We start from the raw sequence: 20,590 nt of genomic DNA on the forward strand, positions 1-20,590 counted from the left end.
AATTATTCATTTGTGGGACATGGGTGTCACTGGCTGGCCAGCATTTATTGCCCATCCCTAGTTGTCCAAGGGCAATTAAAAGTCAACCACATTGCTGTGACTCTGGAGTCACACGTAGGCCAGACCAGATAAGGACAGCAGATTTCCTTCCCTAAAAGACATTAGTGAACCAGATGTGTTTTCTCTAACAATTGACAATGGTTTCATGATCATCAGTAGATTCTTAATTTCAGATTTTGTTTTATTGAATTCAAATTCCACCATCTGCCATGGTGGGTTTCAAACTCAGGTCCGCAGAACATTAGCTGAGTTTCTGGATTAATAGCAAAAATGCCACTAGGCTATCGTTCTCCCCGTCATTTATAAAGCATCTTTCATGCCCTTAAGGTGTTCCAAAATGCTTTACAGTCAATCAGCTGACCTCCCCAGAATCCCTTTAAGTCCTTGAAGTATAATCTATAGCACCCAGACTTATGCAGACTGGTCCTTGCATCACTTCTGTTCTTTTGGTGAACACTGACTGCTGCATCTGAATTCAAGTTGGGGTGGTGGTGGGAAAAAGGGAAGCAGCAAGTCCAAACTTTTGTTGTTAAATTACATCTGGCTTTATAGCCAGAAATTGGCAAACAGCTGAGAGTTGGAATTTTCATCAGCTCCATTGGAGTTAATACTCTGAATTTTAAGTATTGTAATATTTTTGCTTAATACCACTAGAATTTGGAAGATTCAAAATTGATGGATACGTTGTACCTTGGAGGTGTTGGATGTTGGTTAGAGATTGTTTCTGCCTTCCTCTCTCACTGAGTTCTTAGTCTGTTTGTTGAGGAGAACATGGACAAAATCCACCATTTTCGCAGACAGAGGGAGAAGCTGGAAAGTGAGCCACTCACCTCAAGGTCCAGCTCAACAGAATCAGCTTGGTTCAAGTCATGGTCAGTTCAAGTCCAACTCCAGAACAAGAGCATAAAATCTAGATTAGCGTTTCAGTGTAGTGTGAGGGGGAAGTGTAATGAAAATCTTTCAAACGTGGTATTGAGGCTACAGAGAGGGAGTACTCCAGCATTATGGCTATCATTCATTATTGTGAAGAGGGACTGACTAGGTCATTCATTTCATTACTGTTTATGGGATATTGTTGTCCATAAACTAGCTGCCATTTTTGTCCACATACACTTCAAAACCAACTAATTGTGCAGCATTTTGGGATGTCCTGGAGAGATCTTGGAAAGATGGCATATAAATGCACAAGAGATATTTCAATGAGCCTTGAAGCAGGCCATCTTTTATGCCCAGAAATGAAATGCATCACAAAGAAAGATTTAGAGCACCTTTCAGAACTTCAGGATGTCACAAATGCTTCACTGCCAATTGAGCAGTGAAACATGATTAATGTTTGCAAAAACATAGCATCCAAAATGCATACAACGATGTTCCACAGCAGCGAAGAAATATGGTCAGATAATTTGTTTTTGTGATGGTGGTGGACAGATACGTATTGGCCAAGACAGGAGTGGGAGGGAGACCACCTTGCATTACTCCTAAGAAGCTACACATGTTCTATTGCATCACTCAAGAGGCCCTCCATTTAACTTGTCATCTGAAGGACAGCACCTCCAACAGTGCAGCACTCTCTCAGTATTGCAGTGGAAAGTCAGCCTCGATTTTGTGTTCCAGCCTTTGTAGTGAGACTTAACTCCCCAACCTTCTAATTTAGAAGTGGGAGTACTACCAACTGATGTCAGAAGGATGTCTAAATAAAGAAGATACAAATAAACAGGCTATTTTCTACATAAAAAGAAATAACATTAAACAGCAGCATTCTAGAAATATAAATTTTCCAGACCATGGATTAGGAAACACACCAGGGTGAGAAAAAGACTAAACAATACCGTGACCAGATTTTGATAACATTTATCTCTAAATTGTTCTGGATATGTGCTGAATTTACTGTTTGCAAGTAGTCCTGATCCCATGGTTAAAATAAGTAATAATGCGATGTGCCAGTTTGTGAATTTTATCAGCCTTGAAATCCTGCTTATTTCAACGTGACTCAAAGGAGATTAAAGTTACTATTGTGATCTGGAAGCAAAATGTGACACTGGGGAAGTCATTGGAATGAATGAATCAGATTTTTACTCATTCCTCTAGATTGACGCAGCCTGTTTTGTGTTGAGAAGTCTTTCCAAAAAGGGAAAGAAAATGTACATGCAGATTGCTTCACCACAGTTTCTGTTATTTACACAATGCACTGCTCTCATCTTTGAACTATTCCTAACTACATTTAAGCCACAAACCTCTCATTTTGAATTAGTTAGAGTAACCAGCACTAGATATCCATTAATTTCACTGGGAAACTATTTTTGGTATCGTTTGATCTGTGCTGTGCTGTGCTCTTACACCAGAACTTTGAGTTCAACTGCATAGCAGCAAAAAGAACAATTCTCTTCTTAAAAAAAAAAGTTTCTGACAAGTTTGTGGCAGAACATATGAAAATATGAATGCACCAAAGATTCCACCTCACAGTGGCACAGTGATTAGCACTGCTGCCTCACAGCGCCAGGGACCTGGGTTCAATTCCAGGGTCACTGTCTGTGTGGAGTTTACACATTCGTCCCGTGTTTGTTTGGGTTTGGGTTTGGGTTTGGGTGCTTTGGTTTCCTCCCACAGTCCAAAGACATGCGGATTATGTGGATTGGCCATTATAAATTGTACCTTAGAGTCAGAGGGACGAGCTTGGGTAAATGCATGGAGTTGTAGGGAATAGGGCCTGGGTAGGATTATGGTTGGTGAGCCAAATACCTTCCTTCTGCACTGTAGAATTCTATGATTCTGTTAATAAGAGTGTATCATATAATACTGAGCTATATAGATCAGGAAGGCAATATTTGATTTCTGGTTTGTGCAGACATAGCCCCTCTCAGTCAGTGATCATAGGGTGCTACAAAGAGCTTTCACATTCCAGCATCTAGAAAGGGCAGCATCTTTTCAAGGTATCTGTTCAAGATTGTTAGTGATCCTTCCAGACGTCTGTATATTTTGCTGGGTATGGACAAGGTATGAGTCTCAGAATAGCTTTGGTTCAAGTTATTAACTCTAATCTCTATTTAGGTAATAATAGCAGCCACTAAATGTAAGCTATAATTGATGCTTACTTACCCTAGTTGACTATGTTTAGGCTGAGATGTGTAGAGTGAAATGTTTCATATTAGTTTTATAAATAAAGTCAATTGTAGGAATGCCAACTACATACCATCACCCTGTGCCTCCCAGTGCTGTAACTCTGGCTTAGCATTTCAGTGTTTAGTGGACCAGTCTCATTTCTATTTATATCATGGCACATCACCACACAAATTAGGCACTACATGCTACCTTCAATGATGCAGCATTCTCGCTGCACTGTGGTGTAGTGTCAGCTGAGATTTTGTGCTGAAGTTCCAGAGGTTAGCTTAGACTTTATGCTCAGATCCATAACTTTTTGACTCCGATTCTGGCAAAAGTGCTAAACAATGAGTCAGTTTAAATGCAGCACCTATCTAAGATCTTCAGGGGCTACCTAGCCTACCTGTAACTCTGCCAGCTCTGCAGTAAGGCAGCTGTATTTCACCAAGGAGATGATCACTAAATTGTACCACCTCCTTCACTGGACTTGCAGGCCAAGGGAGTGCTGCCAATGTCCTTCAAGATTAGCATGGCCCTTGACTTTTACACAAGCAGATCCTTCAAGACTGGAGCTGGTGATTTTACCAATATTTACATTTGCTGCGCATAGCTGCACTAGGGAGTTGACAGGCCCTGTATGCTAGGAGAGGAATTGCCATAGTCTCACTAACCAGAGAGAAGCAGGGACACTGAGCAAGTAGCTTTGCCAAGATATTGAGATTCCCAGTGCTGTGGGAAACACTAGTGCATGAGTCTGCAGGCACCACAAATTAATGGAGAGATATACTATACGCATAAGAGGCTTCCTTAATGTGCAGTTGGTGTGCAATCGTGCAAAGGAATCAGGTCAATGACTCCCAGATTACTGACTGCAGCCACAACACTTTCATCCCATTTAAATCAGTCATTCCTGCCATATTTGAGCCAATATGAAGAATCAAAAATTGGATATTTGGTGGTAAGGTCCAGTCCTCTCCATGTAACCCATCAGGAAGGCTCATTAAGTGGTCAGCAGGATTGGGGATCAATTGCAAATGTGGAATTGAGGTCCAAGATCAGCCATGGTCTTGCTGAATGTCAGCAGCTTCGAAGGGCCGTTTGTTGTTCTGTGGAAGTGGCACACATGCTATCTTTTGCCCCCTTACCCAGCTGTGGCTCACTTGTGTCCAGCTGCACACGTACAGCATTGATATCTGAGCTGATGGTTGCAAAATGTCAAATCAAGTGCTCCTTCATCAAAGGCCTATTCATTCTTGCGCACTTTATGATGAGGTTACACTGGCTGACCAGGTAGCAGGTCTTGAGTATCTGAAAGCAAAGGTGCAGATGAGAATAGTTGGGGTGAGGGAAAACGGTTCAGTGGAAAGCAAGAGGTCCATGGTTATACTATATGAAGCTTGCACTTCATGCTGGACAATGAGATGAAGGTGAAGTAGAATTTGAGAAAGTGCATAAAGCAAGAGCATACTATCACCTTAGATGTTCTTGGGTATGCTGGAGGCAGCAGTTTCAGTCACTGTCAACGTAACAATGCACATAGCCATCTCCTGTAAGGGGTTCAGGAGATTCAAGTGCTTCTGTTCTCCACCAGTTCTCTGATACTCTTGTTTCCTCCGTAACCTTGTTCTGCAAGAGAGGAGAGTGTCAGTGACTATGTTGCAATGTGTTCTGCTGATGTGCCTGTCACAGCTGAATAGCTGGAAGTGTGAGGAAGCTGTGAAGTGTGAGTGAAAGGCTTGCAGCATTGGTAGGTGTGCAAGGTGGAACGTCTAAACATTAGGCTTGGATCCTGACTGGTGAGCAATGAAAGATTTGATGCATTTAACAATGTATGATGTTGGCAGTGCAGGGGTTAGGATATGATATTAGAAGATGCATTCACTAACCTTGATCACCTTTATGGTCTGGCACTGCAGCTAAGTCCTTAGGGTCAGACACCTTGAATCACCTTCTACTTCCACCTGATCCCATTCCCTTGGCAGCATGCAGTTTGCTTTTAAAAAACACAGGCTAGCTAGAACTCACACTATCCATGCATACAACTAGGTCTTCTGAAGAGCACGCAGCTTCTCAGCAACCCATTTAGTACTGGGCTGCAGGTCACAGTCACAGTGATAAGCAGGCAGGACAAAGTTCTGGTGTTCACCACGTCACTTCGACTGGCTGCAGGGTAGTCATACTTCACAATCCCTGCACCCACCATTGGACCTTATCCGTTTTTTAGCCCAAACATCGGAAAATTCATCCTGCATGTTGAGTCAGGATTGAAAATAATTTAAGCACTTTCTGACGATACTAAATCTATCCATCAGTACTAAATCTGTGGCTCCATTAGGTTTCAGACATTTGGTGAATACAATACTTATAACTTTGAAAGAGAATAGAAATAAGGGGTTCAGATTTAAAAATGTAAAGTATTTGTTTAAGGTGAATGAAAATGTAGTAAGTTATTAAAAGACACTGGCTGAAAGCTAGATCTAAATTGTTGAAACTTTTCCCAGCTGACAAATCACAGCTCATTTTCACAAAGCAGTTTCAACCTAATTGATATGGATTTCAATTCTGTGATTCCTATGATTTCAGGAGAGCAGTGAATGGCATATTCTACTCTAACCTCAAAGAAATCAGAGTCATTGGTGTATGTGCTTTAAAGTTTCTACTGGATCTTAACTGAAAACTTCTTCTTGTTTTAGGTTCCAGAGAATCATTGCTTTCATCCACAATTTCAGCCAACGAAGAAGTCATGAATATCCTCGAAGAAGTGATCATGCACACATTCCAGCAATGCGTCTATTACATTACAAAGGTTTGTTTAGATTACAGATACACTATTGTTAAAAGAAAGTAGATACATAGAATATGTTCCTACAAAAATACATATTGAATCATTCAGAATGGAGAAGGTGGATATGTATTTAAGAACAGGATAGATGTTAAAAAGTATCGGTAACAGATATTGTTGATAGAGTTCCAGGATCATAGGAACATTTTATTATTTCTTGGGAGGTGGCCATTGCTGGCACGTTGCTAGACGCTCTGGAGGCCAGACCAGGTAAGGATGCCAGATTTCCTTCTCCAAAGGACATTAGTGAACCAAATGGGTTTAAAGACAATCAGCAATGATTTCATGGTCATCATTAGACTTTTAATTCCAGATTTTTATTGAAATTCCACCATATGTCATGGTGGGTTTCGAACTCAGGTCACGGGTCTCTAGATTACTAGACAAGTGACAACATGACTGCACAACCGCCTCCATAATAATACTTGGAATGTATATAATTGGAGTAATATAATGCAATGTATTACATTTGATACAATAGGTCTTGTGGCACAGTGGTGGTGCCCCTGCCTTTGGATCAGAAGCTCCAAATTCAAGTCCAATGCCAGGACCTACTGGCTACGAATTCCATCACTTCCTTCACTATCTTCACTATGAGGAGGAACTTCTTCACTCAAAGGGTGGTGAATCTCTGGAATTCTCTGCCCGTTGAAGTGGTGGAGGCTGCCTCGCTAAATATTTTTAAGACGCGGGTTGATGGGTTTTTGATAGGAGAGGGGATTAAGGGTTATGGGGAGAGGGCGGGAAAGTGGAACTGAGCAGCGACAGATCAGCCATGATCTTATTGAATGGCAGGGCAGGCTCGAAGGGCTGGATGGCCTACTCCTGCTCCTATTTCTTATGTTCTTATGTTCTTATCCCCCAAAGCAAAAAAGAGCATGGGCATAAAGATATGTTAAAGCAAAGTACATTTTATACTCTAGAGTTTCCTGTCACACACCTATAGGGATGAAGATGAAATTTCATAGCAATTTTATTTGCCCATTTTACCTGCTGTTATCCATTTTCACAAAAGACTAAAAGATTTAAGGAGCCTGCAGATTGTGTATCAAGTGTAGAAATGGCAGGTTCAGTGGGCAAAATAGTGCTTTCTTGCCATATTTTTATATATTGTTATTTTGCACATCCTTGCAATCCACTGGTCAAGAACAATGGTGCATAGCAAATAAGAACATAAGAACATAAGAAATAGGAGCAGGAGTAGGCCATCCAGCCCTTCGAGCCTGCCCCGCCATTCAATAAGATCATGGCTGATCTGTCGCTGCTCAGTTCCACTTTCCCGCCCTCTCCCCATAACCCTTAATCCCCTCTCCTATCAAAAACCCATCAACCCGCGTCTTAAAAATATTTAGCGAGGCAGCCTCCACCACTTCAACGGGCAGAGAATTCCAAAGATTCACCACCCTTTGAGTGAAGAAGTTCCTCCTCAACTCCGTTCTAAACCGCCCCCCTTTTATCTTGAGGCTGTGCCCCCTAGTCCTATTGTCTTTTTTGAGCGGGAAGAGTCTTTCCACCTCTATCCTATCCATCCCATTCATCATCTTATACGTCTCAATGAGATCTCCTCTCATTCTTCTAAACTCTAACGAGTACAAGCCCAGTTTATTCAGCCTCTCCTCATAGCTCAACCCCCTCAACTCCGGTATCAGCCTAGTAAGTTTAGAAGAATGAGGGGAGATCTCATTGAGACGTATAAGATGATGAATGGGATGGATAGGATAGAGGTGGAGAGACTCTTCCCGCTCAAAAAAGACAGTAGGACTAGGGGGCACAGCCTCAAGATAAAGGGGAGGCGGTTTAGAACGGAGTTGAGGAGGAACTTCTTCACTCAAAGGGTGGTGAATCTCTGGAATTCTCTGCCCGTTGAAGTGGTGGAGGCTGCCTCGCTAAATATTTTTAAGAAGCGGGTTGATGGGTTTTTGATAAGAGAGGGGATTAAGGGTTATGGGGAGAGGGCGGGAAAGTGGAACTGAGCCACAACAGATCAGCCATGATCTTATTGAATGGCGGGGCAGGCTCGAAGGGCTAGATGGCCTACTCCTGCTCCTATTTCTTATGTTCTTATGTTCTTATGTTCTAAACCTCCTCTGCACTCCTTCCAAGGCCAAGATATCTTTGCGCAGGTGCGGCGCCCAAAAATGCACATAGTACTCCAGTTGCGGCCTCACCAATGCCCTATACAGCTGCAGCAAGACCTCCCTACTTTTATATTCAATCCCCCTCGCTATGAAGGCCAGCATCCCATTCGCCTTCCTGACCACCTGTTGCACCTGCAAGCTGGGTTTTTGCGACTCATGCACAAGGACCCCGAGGTCCCTCTGCACCGTCGCCTGCTGCAGTTTTTCGCCCCATAAGTAATAGTCCTTCCTACCATTCTTCCTACCAAAGTGGACCACCTCACACTTGCCAACATTAAATTCCATTTGCCATTTCCTGGCCCATTCGCCCAGCCTATCTAGATCCTTCTGCAGACTCTCCACACCCTCCGCACAATTTGCCGTTCCCCCAATCTTGGTGTCATCAGCAAATTTCGACACTCTACACTCGGTTCCCTCCTCCAGATCATCTATATAAATGGTAAAAAGCTGAGGCCCCAGCACCGACCCCTGGGGCACTCCACTAGTCACCATCCGCCAATCCGAATGAATGGTCTAAAGCACAGAAAGAGGCCACAACTTGTCTCAGTGGGCCCAACTCTATCCCGGTCCCAGCTCCTGGTGTATTTTTTGTGGAGATGGGTCTACAGATTAGAGATAATCTGACCCAATCTGTATGTGGCCAGATAATTCTGTTTTTGCATGTATGGTTGCAAACCTTAGGGTTTGAACTGCACAGTTCAGTTTAGGAGGCAAGTACTTCGTCATTTTTTTATTAAAAAGTAAACAAAGTCACGTTTTCCAAAGGTTTTGGAGGCTGTATCTTCTGCTTATCAGTTTCGATCAAAGGGTGGCATTTTCTGCTCTGGAGGCTAAGAGCAGTGGTGGGCAGGATTAGCAGCAAGTTTTTCACTGATTGGTAGGTCAGGAAATTGCACACGATCTTACGCTTGGAAGCTTATTAATTATGCATCGGTGAGTAGCTCTGCAAACTGCAAGGCCAAGCAGCCAGAGTCGTCTGCACCACCCCACAATATTACTACTTTCAGCCCACCTGTGTGGATGACCAGGCTAAGATGGCTCCAAGCAAAATGATGGCAGTTCTCAGGTTCAGCAATGACTCTCTTGAGGCTCTTATTCTGGTGTGCACCAGCACTGGGATGTTCTCTACTTCCTTCAAGTCCACTAACCTCACCTCGCCAGCCTGGGAGGGTTGTAAGGGAGGTCAGATCCATGAGCGCCCACCCGAGAAATGCCATCCACTGCTGGAAGAGGATGAATGATCTCATCCACACCACCGGGTAAGTCATCATTCAGTTCACTCCAAATGCATGCTCTCATAATGACGTTATGCACTCAATGTCACTCAGCTTAGGGACCTCTCAAAAGTGATTTTCATGAAAAGATACTATGGGATCCTGCTTGCTCAACCGCATTACAATCAGAATCGTACAGTATGGAAAAGGCCCTTCAGCCCATCGAGTCTGTACCAACAATAATGACCACTAAAGTCCCATTTTCCAGCACTTGTCATATATCCTTGAGTGTTATATTTCAAGTGCTCATCCAATTACTTTTTAAGACTTATAAGGCTTCTGGCCTTCCCAGGCAGTGCATTCCAGATTCCCACCACCCTCTGAGTGAAAGCTCTTTGTTTCAAATCCCCCCGAATCTCCTGCCCCTCACCCTAAATCTATGCCCCCTTGTGATTGAACCCTCACCAAAGAGAGCCGCTGCTTCCCATTCACCCTGTCCGTACCCTTCATTATCTTATAGACCTCAATAGTGTCCCCCCTCCCCCCGCCCCCAGCTTTCTCTGTTCTAAACGATCCACTATCCAGTCTCTTCTTATAGGTCACATGCTCCATCCCAGGCAACATCCTGGTGAATCTCCTCTGTATCCCCCTATAGTGCTATCACGTTCTTCTTACAGTGAGATGACCAGAACTGCATGCAGCCCTCCATTGGAGCACAGCATTGGAGGTTTATCATTCATGTTGTCTCATCATCAAATAAAGTCTTCATTATTTGTGACAAAGCCCAAAATTGCAGCTATGATGATCTCTCCAGTCTTGGATCCATCTCTGAGGCAGCAAACAGTGTTTCATTCTGGAGTCAAGTCCACTTGACTCAGGCATCTGAGAGTGCCTCAGGATGTATGAGTCATGGCAACTCCCAGAATACCTGCCACAAATGTGCATGATGTGCTTCTGATGGTCGCACAGCAGCTGAACATTTAGGGAGTGGAGCCCTTTCCTGTTGATGAACATCGGGGCAGTTGTTATGGAGCTCTCAGAGTAACGTGTGCAATCAATCGCACCCTTTACACCAGGGAAGCCAGAGCTTGCATGAAACTCAGGAACCTAGCATCCTGGCTAGCTTCGTCCAGTATGAACTTTATGTAATGAGCCAGATTGTAACGGGCACCTGTCACCTTATTACGTTTAAGTGTTGAGGACTGAGAGATGCCACATACATCCCCTGTGGATCCTTCGAACCCACAGCAAAAAAAAACTGAGTACAGCAGTACCTTCAGGGGCACTGGCAGGAGATGTCCTCTCAGTCCATGCAGCATTAACCCCTTCTGAGAATGTGGCAGATATGAGCCACCACATATCTTTACAAATGTAGAGGTCATGGCATTGTCTTTTGCTCATTTCCAGATTGGAATGGTGTTTTTGGTAGACACTTGCCTCTGAGGGATGGGTCCCTGACCCCCTTATCCTCTGGGTCTTGCTGGGGTTCCTCTCGACCGTGTTTCTCAGACTGGGTGTCTTCTTGAAGCTGTGCTAGGCAGCACCGGGCCCTTCTCCTCCTCAATCAGATCGCTGCCATCAAGACAGCAGAATGAGAGCAGGTTCCATTATTCAACTCTTCTCCTCCCCATAGATAGATCCAATAGATTAAAGAGTAATGGGCAACAATAGTAAAGCTCCCAGTCGCTATCAGAAAGCCACTTTCATGTCCTGGAGTTGCATTGTGTTATTTGCCTTTCCCTGGTTCAGTGTTCCAGCTGAGGCACAACTCCAAGATCTGAATGACCAAGATGCCAACCTAGCTACTTGAGACATCTTAATCCAGAGAGTTTGGAGGAGGTGTAAGTACAAATAGGACATGTTCAACCTTATCTAATTCACTTCTACTATGTCTAATCTGGTATACATGATGTGGAGATTCTGGGGTGGGCATGTAAGAAGTCTTACAACACCAGGTTAAAATCCAAACAGGTTTATTTGATATCACAAACTTTTGGAGCACTGCTCTTTCATCAGGTGAGTGATATTGTGAGACTTCTTACTGATTTGATATACAGTTAATGCCTAATCTGTAGCAATATGGTTGACTCTTAAGTGCCCTCTGAAATGGCCTAGCAAGCCACTCAGTTCAAGGGCAGTTAGGTTTAGGCAATAAATGCTGGCCCAGCCAGTGACACCTGCATCCCATGAACAAATAAAAAAAAGCAAATTAATGATTATTTTGGGACTAAATGCTTATTGAACCAACTAAGCATATTCTGTTTTAATTAGCACTCAAACTTTGTAGCAAATCATTTAGATCTTGACGGTAGATGTTGTCTATAAAATAAAGTGTGTAGCTATCACAGAATGTTAACAGTACAATGCATAATTTTATGACTTTGGTGTAAATGATCTGGAACCCATAGTTTAGAAAATGCAGTTGGCAATATTAGTGGACAAGTGTTAGCAAGTGCTATAGTTATCCTATCGATTGGTGTAACATGGGCATAACCTTTATTTTAAGTGGGCTAATACCTCTAAAATAAATGGTTCATCTGTTAACGTTGCATTGATGAATTCCAGGAAATGCTATTTATGGAAAACTAGACTGACTGTGTATTTTAAGGCTTTAAGGGTTATTTTAGTTAAAGGGTGAAAACAGGCACTAATTAGGAATGATGTTACTTAGAGATGTCTGTCTGACAGCCTAGCTTTAACATGGTGTTTTGCTACTCATTGCTAATCACTGTAATTTGAACTTGCCTGGGTGGGGCTGCCAAATCAGGTACCCCCGTAGCTTCAGCACTCAGGTTCTCATTGCACATAATTTTCATAGAGCAGTATAAATGGCGGCGGCATGACATTTCAGGAAGGCTCAGGGACTGAGTAAGAGAGCTCACAAGCATTTGGATGTGACACTGGAGGTCCTGATGGAAGAGGGATGCACTTTACCCAAATGAGGGGTAAGAATTCACATCGCTTCCCTGCCCCATTCTGCTGCAGCAGCTGGTGCTGCTGTGCCTGACCTCATCTCCTGCTCCCATTTCTCCTGCAGACCAAAGGGAGCCATTGCAAAATGTTGATAAGCAAGCACTTCCTTTCTCCAGGTGATATCCTAAAAGGTGTCCAATAATGTAGATTAGCACAACATTGACTTTTTCTGAAGTCTTCAGAGAATTTCTGGAACAAATGTTGACAAGAGTGTTGATGTGTTAGTAATGTGTCCTAGAAAGTCTCCCAATTTGTTTCTGAAGTTCCCTTCAAACTTCCCTCAGCATGCGGACAGTTAAAAGTGATTAAAACCTTTAAGTAGTGTTCAAAATCCTTCGCAACAACTGGTTTATTCCTACTCAACTAGTCACTGTTAGGAAAGGACAGTAGTTCAAGTACTTCCCAACAAAATGCCATGCCGTTTCTTTTGTGAGTATTGGCAAGCAATTTAAGTCATAATTAGCCCCCTTAACTCGTTCAGTTGGCCATTCCAGTTGCAAGGTTCAACTCATTTACAAGGATGACATCTGTGCTAAATGCGAGATATGCAGGCATCTTATTTTAAGACCCAATCTCGGCCGCCATGGAGGTTCTTTAGCATCTACAGTATCTGGGGAAAATTGCCTCCTCACTCTTTCCTGCATCAAGCTTTGTCCTCTTGATGGTTTTTGGACACAGCGAAAGGAAATGACCCTCCGTATATGCTTCATTTTTTCTCCAAAAACTTGCAATACCTATTTTATTTACAGGTTAGTGTTAAGTCTCTGCTGCAGCCAATGTGGGGGCTCCAAGTTTTGGAGAAGAAAGCAACATCCAGTGAGTACAACAAAGTTACCTCAAATCCAAGACTCAATCCCCATGATGGAGATTGTAGGCATGAGTCTGTCTCAGAGGATAGTGGACTGCCACTGGATTGTATGTCACTTCTGGATTGAGAATTGGGGTGACACCGTGGTTAGCACTGCTGTCTCATAGTGCAAAGGACCCGGTTTTGATTCCCAGCTGGAATAACTATGTGGAATCTACACGTTCTCCCTGTATATGCATGGATTACTCTGGGTGCTCCTGTTTCCTCCCACAGTCCAAAAGACATGCTGGTTAGGTGATTTGGCCATGCTAACTTCTCCCCCAGTGTACCCAAATAGACGCCTGAGTATGGCAACTAAGGGATTTTCACAGTAACTTCATTGCAGCGTTAATGTAAGCCTATTTGTGCCACTAATAAATAAAAAAAGCATCATATCTTGTAGTTGTTGAGGCTCATTCAGGACTAACAGTCCCTTCTTCAACTGGCGCAGATGAACAGTGTTGGGCCAAGATGGACTAATGTTTTTTCTCCTTCTGCCAGACTTTCTTTTCTGCCATATGGTCATTTATTTGGTCCTCTGCTTCTTCCAAACCCTGCCTGACTGTTCAACTCCAGGCAGTCTGAACAGCAGGAAGGACTTCCCATGCGTCGACTCTGATCCCAGTCAACTTGAAGTCTTGTATGCAGACATCGGCAACCTTTTAGTCCTGTGCCCATAACAAGCTTGCCACAGAGCATGTCTTTGGGAATGTGGCTATCATCCAATTGACTCATGTGCTTTGGCCAACAGTGTTGCCACTGGCTGAAGATAAGAACATAAGAATATAAGAAATAGGAGCAGGAGTAGGCCATCCAGCCCTTCGAGCCTGCCTCGCCATTCAATAAGATCATGGCTGATCTGAAGTGTCTCAGTTCCACTTTCCCGCTTTTTCTCCATAACCCATAATTCCCTTGTCTGTCAAAAACCTATCTACCCGTGTCTTAAATATATTTAGCGAGGTAGCCTCCACCACTTCAACAGGCAGAGAATTCCAGAGATTCACCACCCTTTGAGTGAAGAAGTTCCTCCTCAACTCCATTCTAAACTGCCCCACCCCTTATCTTGAGGCTGTGCCCTCTCATCCTGCTGTCCTTTCTGAGCGGGAAGAATCTCTCTACCTCTACCCTATCCGTCCCTTTCATTATACGTCTCTTTAAGATCCCCCCCTCATCCTTCTAAACTCCAACGAGTACAGACCCAGTCTATTTAGTCTCTCTTCACAGGCTAACCCCCTCATCTCCGGTATCAGCCTAGTGAACCACCTCTGTACTCCCTCCAAGGCCAAAATATCCTTGCGCAAGTGCGGCGACCAAAACTGCACACACTAGTCCAGCTGCAGCTTCACCAATGCCTTGTACAGTTGCAGCAAGACCTCCCTGCTTTTATATTCTATGCCCCTCGCTATAAAGGCCAGCATCCCATTCGCCTTCTTGATCACCTGCTGCACCTGCAGACTAGGTTTTTGCGACTCATGCACAAGGACCCCCAGGTCCCTCTGCACCGTAGCATGCTGCAGCTTTTCGCCCTTTAAATAGTAATCCCTCCTACTATTATTCCTGCCAAAGTGGATAACCTCACACTTGCTAACATTGTACTCCATCTGCCAGGTCCTCACCTACTCGCTCAGCCTATCCAGATTCCTCTGCAGACTTTCCACACCCTCCACACAATTTGCTTTTCCACTCATCTTCGTGTCATCAGCAAATTTCGTCACCCTACACTCAGCCCCCTCCTCCAGATCATCTATATAAATGGTAAATAGCTGAGGCCCCAGCACCGATCCCTGCGGCCCTCTGCTAGTCACCAACTGCCATTCAGAATAGCACCCATTGATACCAACTCTCTGCCTCCTATTAGACAACCAATCCCCTATCCACACTAACACCTTACCCCCAACTCCGTGCACCCTAACCTTCTGAAGCACCCTTTTGTGCGGCAAATTATCAAACGCCTTTTGAAAATCAAGAAACACCACATCCACCAGTTCCCCTCTGTCTACCGCACTAATCGCATCCTCATAGACATCCAATAAATTCGTCAAACACAACTTCCCCTTAACGAATCCGTGCTGCGTCTGCTCTATCAAACCATTCCTTTCCAGGTACCTCGCTATTTCTTCTTTGATGACGGATTCAAGCATTTTTCCAACAACAGACGTTAAACTAACCGGCCTATAATTCCCTGCCTTTTGCCTGCTACCTTTTTTTAAACAGCGGCGTAACATTAGCCGTTTTCCAATCTTTCGGCACGTCCCCGGAATCCAGCAAAGTTTGGTAAATAATCACTAAGGCATCCACTATCACCTCTGACATTTCCCTCAGAACCCTGGGATGCATTCCATCCTGTCCTGGGGACTTGTCCACCATCAGTCCCGCTAGTCAATCAAGCACTACCTCTCTGGTGACAGTAATCGCATTCAGGCCCTCAACTCCTATCATCCTTCTATCTTTAATATCCGGCAAACTATTCGCGTCCTCTTCCGTGAAGACCGAGGCAAAAAACGTATTTAAGGCCTCAGCCATTTTCTCATCTCCTACCACTAAATCCCCCCTCTCATCCTCTAAGGGTCCAACATTCACTCTAGCCAGCCTCCTCCTCTTTATATATTTGTAAAAACTCTTACTGTCCTTTTTTATATTTAGTGCTAGTTTAGCTTCATAGTCTATCCTTCCTTTCTTTATCAATTTCTTAGTCATTCTTTGTTGATTTTTGAACCTCTCCCAATCTTCTACTCGCCCACTACTTTTAGCCACTCTAAATGCATCAGCTTTTAATTTAATACTCTCCTTTATTTCCTTCTCTAACCATGGCTGATTATCTCTTCACCTACGTTCCTTCTTTGACATTGGAATATATTTCTGCTGAGCACTGAAGAAGATCTCCTTAAAGATCCTCCACTGTTCCTCAGTCGTCCTACCAACCAATCTGCACCCCCAATCTACATTAGCCAATTCCTCTCTCATCCTATTGTACTCCCCTCTGTTCAAACAGATAACACAGGTTCGGGACCCTACTTTCTCATCCTCCATCTGCATCAAAAACTCAACCATACAATGATCGCTCGTCCCAAGAGGATCCCTCACAACAAGATCCCTAATTCTTCCTGCCTCGTTACACAACACCAGATCTAAGATCGCTCGCTCCCTCGTTGGTTCCGTCACACACTGTTCAAGGAAACTATCCTGACAGCATTCCAAGAACTCTTCCTCAAGCCCACCGTGTCCAACTTGGGTCACCCAATCAATATGCAGATTGAAATCCCCCATAATTATCGCATTTCCATTTCTGCACGCATTATTTATTTGCTTGTTTATAGCCCACCCCACCTCCAAGTTATTATTTGGGGGCCTATAGACCACACCCACCAGCGTCTTCCTCCCCTTGCTGTTCCTTATCTCCACCCTTAATCAGCAGAGCTACCCCCCCGCCCCCCCCATTTTTTCCTCCCTTCTATCCTTCCTGAACACTTGATACCCCTGGGACATTCAGTTCCCAGTCCCTGTCACCCTGCAACCATGTTTCCGTAATGCCTACCAGATCATATCCATTTGTGCTGATCTGCACCACCAGCTCATTCACTTTGTTCCAAATGCTTCATGCATTCAGGTAAGGTGTCTTTATCCCAGCCTTTATCTGTACCCTATTTGAAGGAACGCTATCAACCTTTCTCATGCCCCCTACTCCCTTTGTTATTGGGCCATCCTCAACATTTTCCCGCGCCCGTACACTCTCTTTTACTTTAGATATTGTAATTTCCCCCCCCCTGCACACACACACCCACACACACACCCCCCCGGCCTAATTAGTTTAAAGCCCTATCTACAGTCCTAGTTATACGATTCACCAGGACTCTGGTCCCATCTGAACAGGTCCCACCTACCCCAATACTGGTGCCAATGCCCCATAAATTCAAACCCAAGATGGCAAATATGTTTGGGATCTTTGTGTGCTGGTGTATTTCTGACCAGCAGCAAGTATGGTGGTTTTCTCCTTTCGCATTTTTCAAGTTATTATGTCTGACTCCAAAGTAAAAAAAATTGATAGACTTCGTTAGTTCTCAGTTAACTGAATAGAAAGTGACAATTGGAAGAAAATCACCCCCATTGAAGGGGAAGCTACAAAAATACATGAGGATGAAAGTAACAGAAAAGATATGCTGATAACTAGAAGTAAGATGGGAGGAGACTCGCACAGAATATAAACACAGAACAGTTGGATTGTATTATCTGTTTCTGTGCTGTAATCTCAATATAATTCCGTGTAATTATCGCATTATTCTTATACACTTCCTGGCAAGTATCCAACAATGACAGTGAGTGGCTGTGGTTTCTTGTTCTGCATTGTATGTCTTGTCTGGCTTATTGTACTTTGCAAGCCAGCGAATTATGTTTTCTTGTTAGTTCATTTGCAAAAACAATAAAGGACAGTTGCAACGTTGATCACCTCCTGTGCTTGATATAGAGTCATAGAGATATACAACACGGAAACAGGTCCTTTGGCCCAACTTGTCCATGCCGACCAAGTTTCCTAAACTGAACTAGTCCCATTGACATGCATTTGGCCCATAGCCCTCAAAATCTTTCCCGCGGATGGTGACTAGTGGAGTGCCCCAGGGGTCGGTGCTGGGGCCTCAGCTATTTACCATTTATATAGATGATCTGGAGGAGGGAACCGAGTGTAGGGTGTCGAAATTTGCTGATGACACCAAAATTGGTGGAAAGGCAAATTGTGCGGAGGGTGGTGAGAGTCTACAGAAGGATCTAGATAGGCTGGGCGAATGGGCCAGGAAATGGCAAATGGAATTTAATGTTGGCAAGTGTGAGGTGGTCCACTTTGGTAGGAATAATGGTAGGAAGGATTATTACTTACGTGGAGAAAAACTGCAGCAGGCGACGGTGCAGAGGGACCTCGGGGTCCTTGTGCATGAGTCTCAAAAACCCAGCTTGCAGGTGCAGCAGGTGGTCAGGAAGGCGAATGGGATGCTGGCCTTCATCGCGGGGGGGATTGAATATAAAAGTAGGGAGGTCTTGCTGCGGCTGTATAGGGCATTGGTGAGGCCGCAGCTGGAGTACTGTGTGCAGTTTTGGGCGCCGTACTTATGCAAGGATATTTTGGCCTTGGAGGGAGTGCAGAGGAGGTTTACTAGGCTGATGCCGGAGTTGAGGGGGTTGAGCTATGAGGAGAGGCTGAATAAACTAGGCTTGTACTCGTTAGAGTTTAGAAGAATGAGGGGAGATCTCATTGAGACGTATAAGATGATGAATGGGATGGATAGGATAGAGGTGGAGAGACTCTTCCCGCTCAGAAAGGATAGTAGGACTAGGGGGCACAGCCTCAAGATAAAGGGGGGGCGGTTTAGAATGGAGTTGAGGAGGAACTTTTTCACTCAAAGGGTGGTGAATCTCTGGAATTCTCTGCCCGTTGAAGTGGTGGAGGCTACCTCGCTAAATATTTTTAAGACGCGGGTTGATGGGTTTTTGATAAGAGAGGGGATTAAGGGTTATGGGGAGAGGGCGGGAATGTGGAACTGAGCCACGACAGATCAGCCATGATCTTATTGAATGGCGGGGCAGGCTCGAAGGGCTGGTTGGCCTACTCCTGCTCCTATTTCTTATGTTCTTATGTACCTGTCCAAATGTATTTTAAATGTTGTAGTTGTGCCTGACTCTACCACCTCCTCTGGCAGCTCATTCCATATATGCACTACGCTCTATGTGAAGAAATTGCCCCTCAGTTCCCTTTTAAATCTTTCCCCTTTCACCTTAAACCTATGCCCTCTAGTTTTGCAGTGCCCTACCCTGAGGAAAAGACCCTGGCTAGTCACCTTGTCTATGCCACTCATGATTTCATAAACCTCTATAAGGTCGCCCCTCATGTGTACTAATCAATCTTAAAAGTTACCAAAAACATAACCATTCCTTTCTTGGCCAGAGTTGGTGTATGGTCCAAGAGATGGGAGGGGAGAATTGCATACTTTATCGAGTCAGCATAAGTACAAAAGTGTGTTTTCCAATGCGTCACCTCACCAGAGCCCTTTCCACACAGCCATCCAATTTTGTAAAGTTTGACTGTAAGCTTTACAGGAAAATCAAGTAAGCTGATTCACAAAAGTTTAATAAGGATCAGTATCTTATCAAGAAATTTTGCTTCCCTCAGAGCACAGGCGGAAATAGTGATTGAAGTTGAAGTATATTACTGTATGAAGTATATAGCCTGTAATGCAAGTCCCAAAGGATTAACATCAGAAAATAAGTGACAATTGACAACTCTATGCCCATGTCACTCTAAAGTTTTTGGTTTTTCTGGAGGTAACTGAAAAACTGTTTCGACAAATAGCAGTGAGATTGCTCTTAGTCCTATCTTAAGGTTAATATTCTGAATGGTGAAATTGCAAATTGTAACCTTTGCTGCTCCAGTCATTCTGTGCTGGCAAGGCACAGTTTTGATAGCTGTGTACTAGCCAGTGAGCAAAAAGGAAGACACATTTGGCTTAGCGGAAATAAAAGCCAACAGGTAATTTAAAATACAAATGGAGAAACATTATCTCCTCAAATGTTACAGAATTATTAAGTATATAACTTTAAACATTTCAAAGGGAAATTGGTTTAAAAAAAACAGCCATTACCATTTCACTAGCTTTCAAAAGTAGTTTTACCAACCTTCTCTCAGTCAACATAATGTGCTTACACAGGTGCTAGGGCCTGTAATGAGGCCACTAAGGCTGGGACAGGTATTGCTCACAAGATCATCATCCCCCTTCAATTATTACCTTAAATCTTTGCAATTGTTCCTATTCCAGGGTCTAGTTTCAAGTGAGCTTTTTCTTTCAAATCTACAGTATTAATTGTTTGAAGAATTTAAATAAGTACATTATTTAATCCCAAACAGCACAGACTGAGCTTCGTCACTTATTCTGTACAGTAAGTGACTATAAATGCTAAAAAGAAAATGTGCTTATGGAGGGTACAAAGGTCACATTGTGTAAATATCTCTGGCACCAAACGCAAGGAATTAATCCAAATTAATCCACGTGATTTACAAGTTTAGTTATTCTTATATTCATACTCTTGTAGTTAAGTAAGTTCCAGACATGAGGAATCTGTATTCTTTTTCTGTCGCAGACCAGAATAGACATGGGACAAATTATTGGCACAGCTGAATAATCAAACCATTTGGTCAGTCATAAATATGTAACTGACAACTAAATCGGCTTTACAGATTTTAAAAAATATATCACATAAAACAAGCCTGTGACTCAGTGCCATAAGGGGTCACTGAGCGATGGAGACAGAGTATTCTCAGGTCTTGTGTTGAGTTAGGTGAGCTGGCCAGGTCACAACCAGCCACTGTTTACTTGGCCAGCAAGACCACCAGGCATTCTGCTTCTGATTGTTGTCCAGCAACTCTTGCCAGAAA

General features: G+C 43.6%; 1 protein-coding gene across 2 annotated transcripts in view; it reads left to right on the forward strand.

The window, feature by feature from the left end:
• The window catches only part of radil (Ras association and DIL domains), a 132,524-nt gene that overhangs the window by 74,758 nt on the left and 37,176 nt on the right, over positions 1-20,590 (forward strand). For both annotated transcript variants that reach the window (XM_080206394.1, XM_080206395.1), the window contains exon 7: positions 5,853-5,965. In XM_080206394.1, the coding sequence (XP_080062520.1) occupies positions 5,853-5,965 (113 nt within the window). The remainder of the gene's footprint in view (positions 1-5,852; positions 5,966-20,590) is intronic.

The sequence above is a fragment of the Carcharhinus amblyrhynchos genome, chromosome 18, assembly GCF_965287045.1.
Source record: "Carcharhinus amblyrhynchos chromosome 18, sCarAmb.v2.hapA, whole genome shotgun sequence".
Classification (NCBI taxonomy): Eukaryota; Metazoa; Chordata; class Chondrichthyes; order Carcharhiniformes; family Carcharhinidae; genus Carcharhinus; species Carcharhinus amblyrhynchos.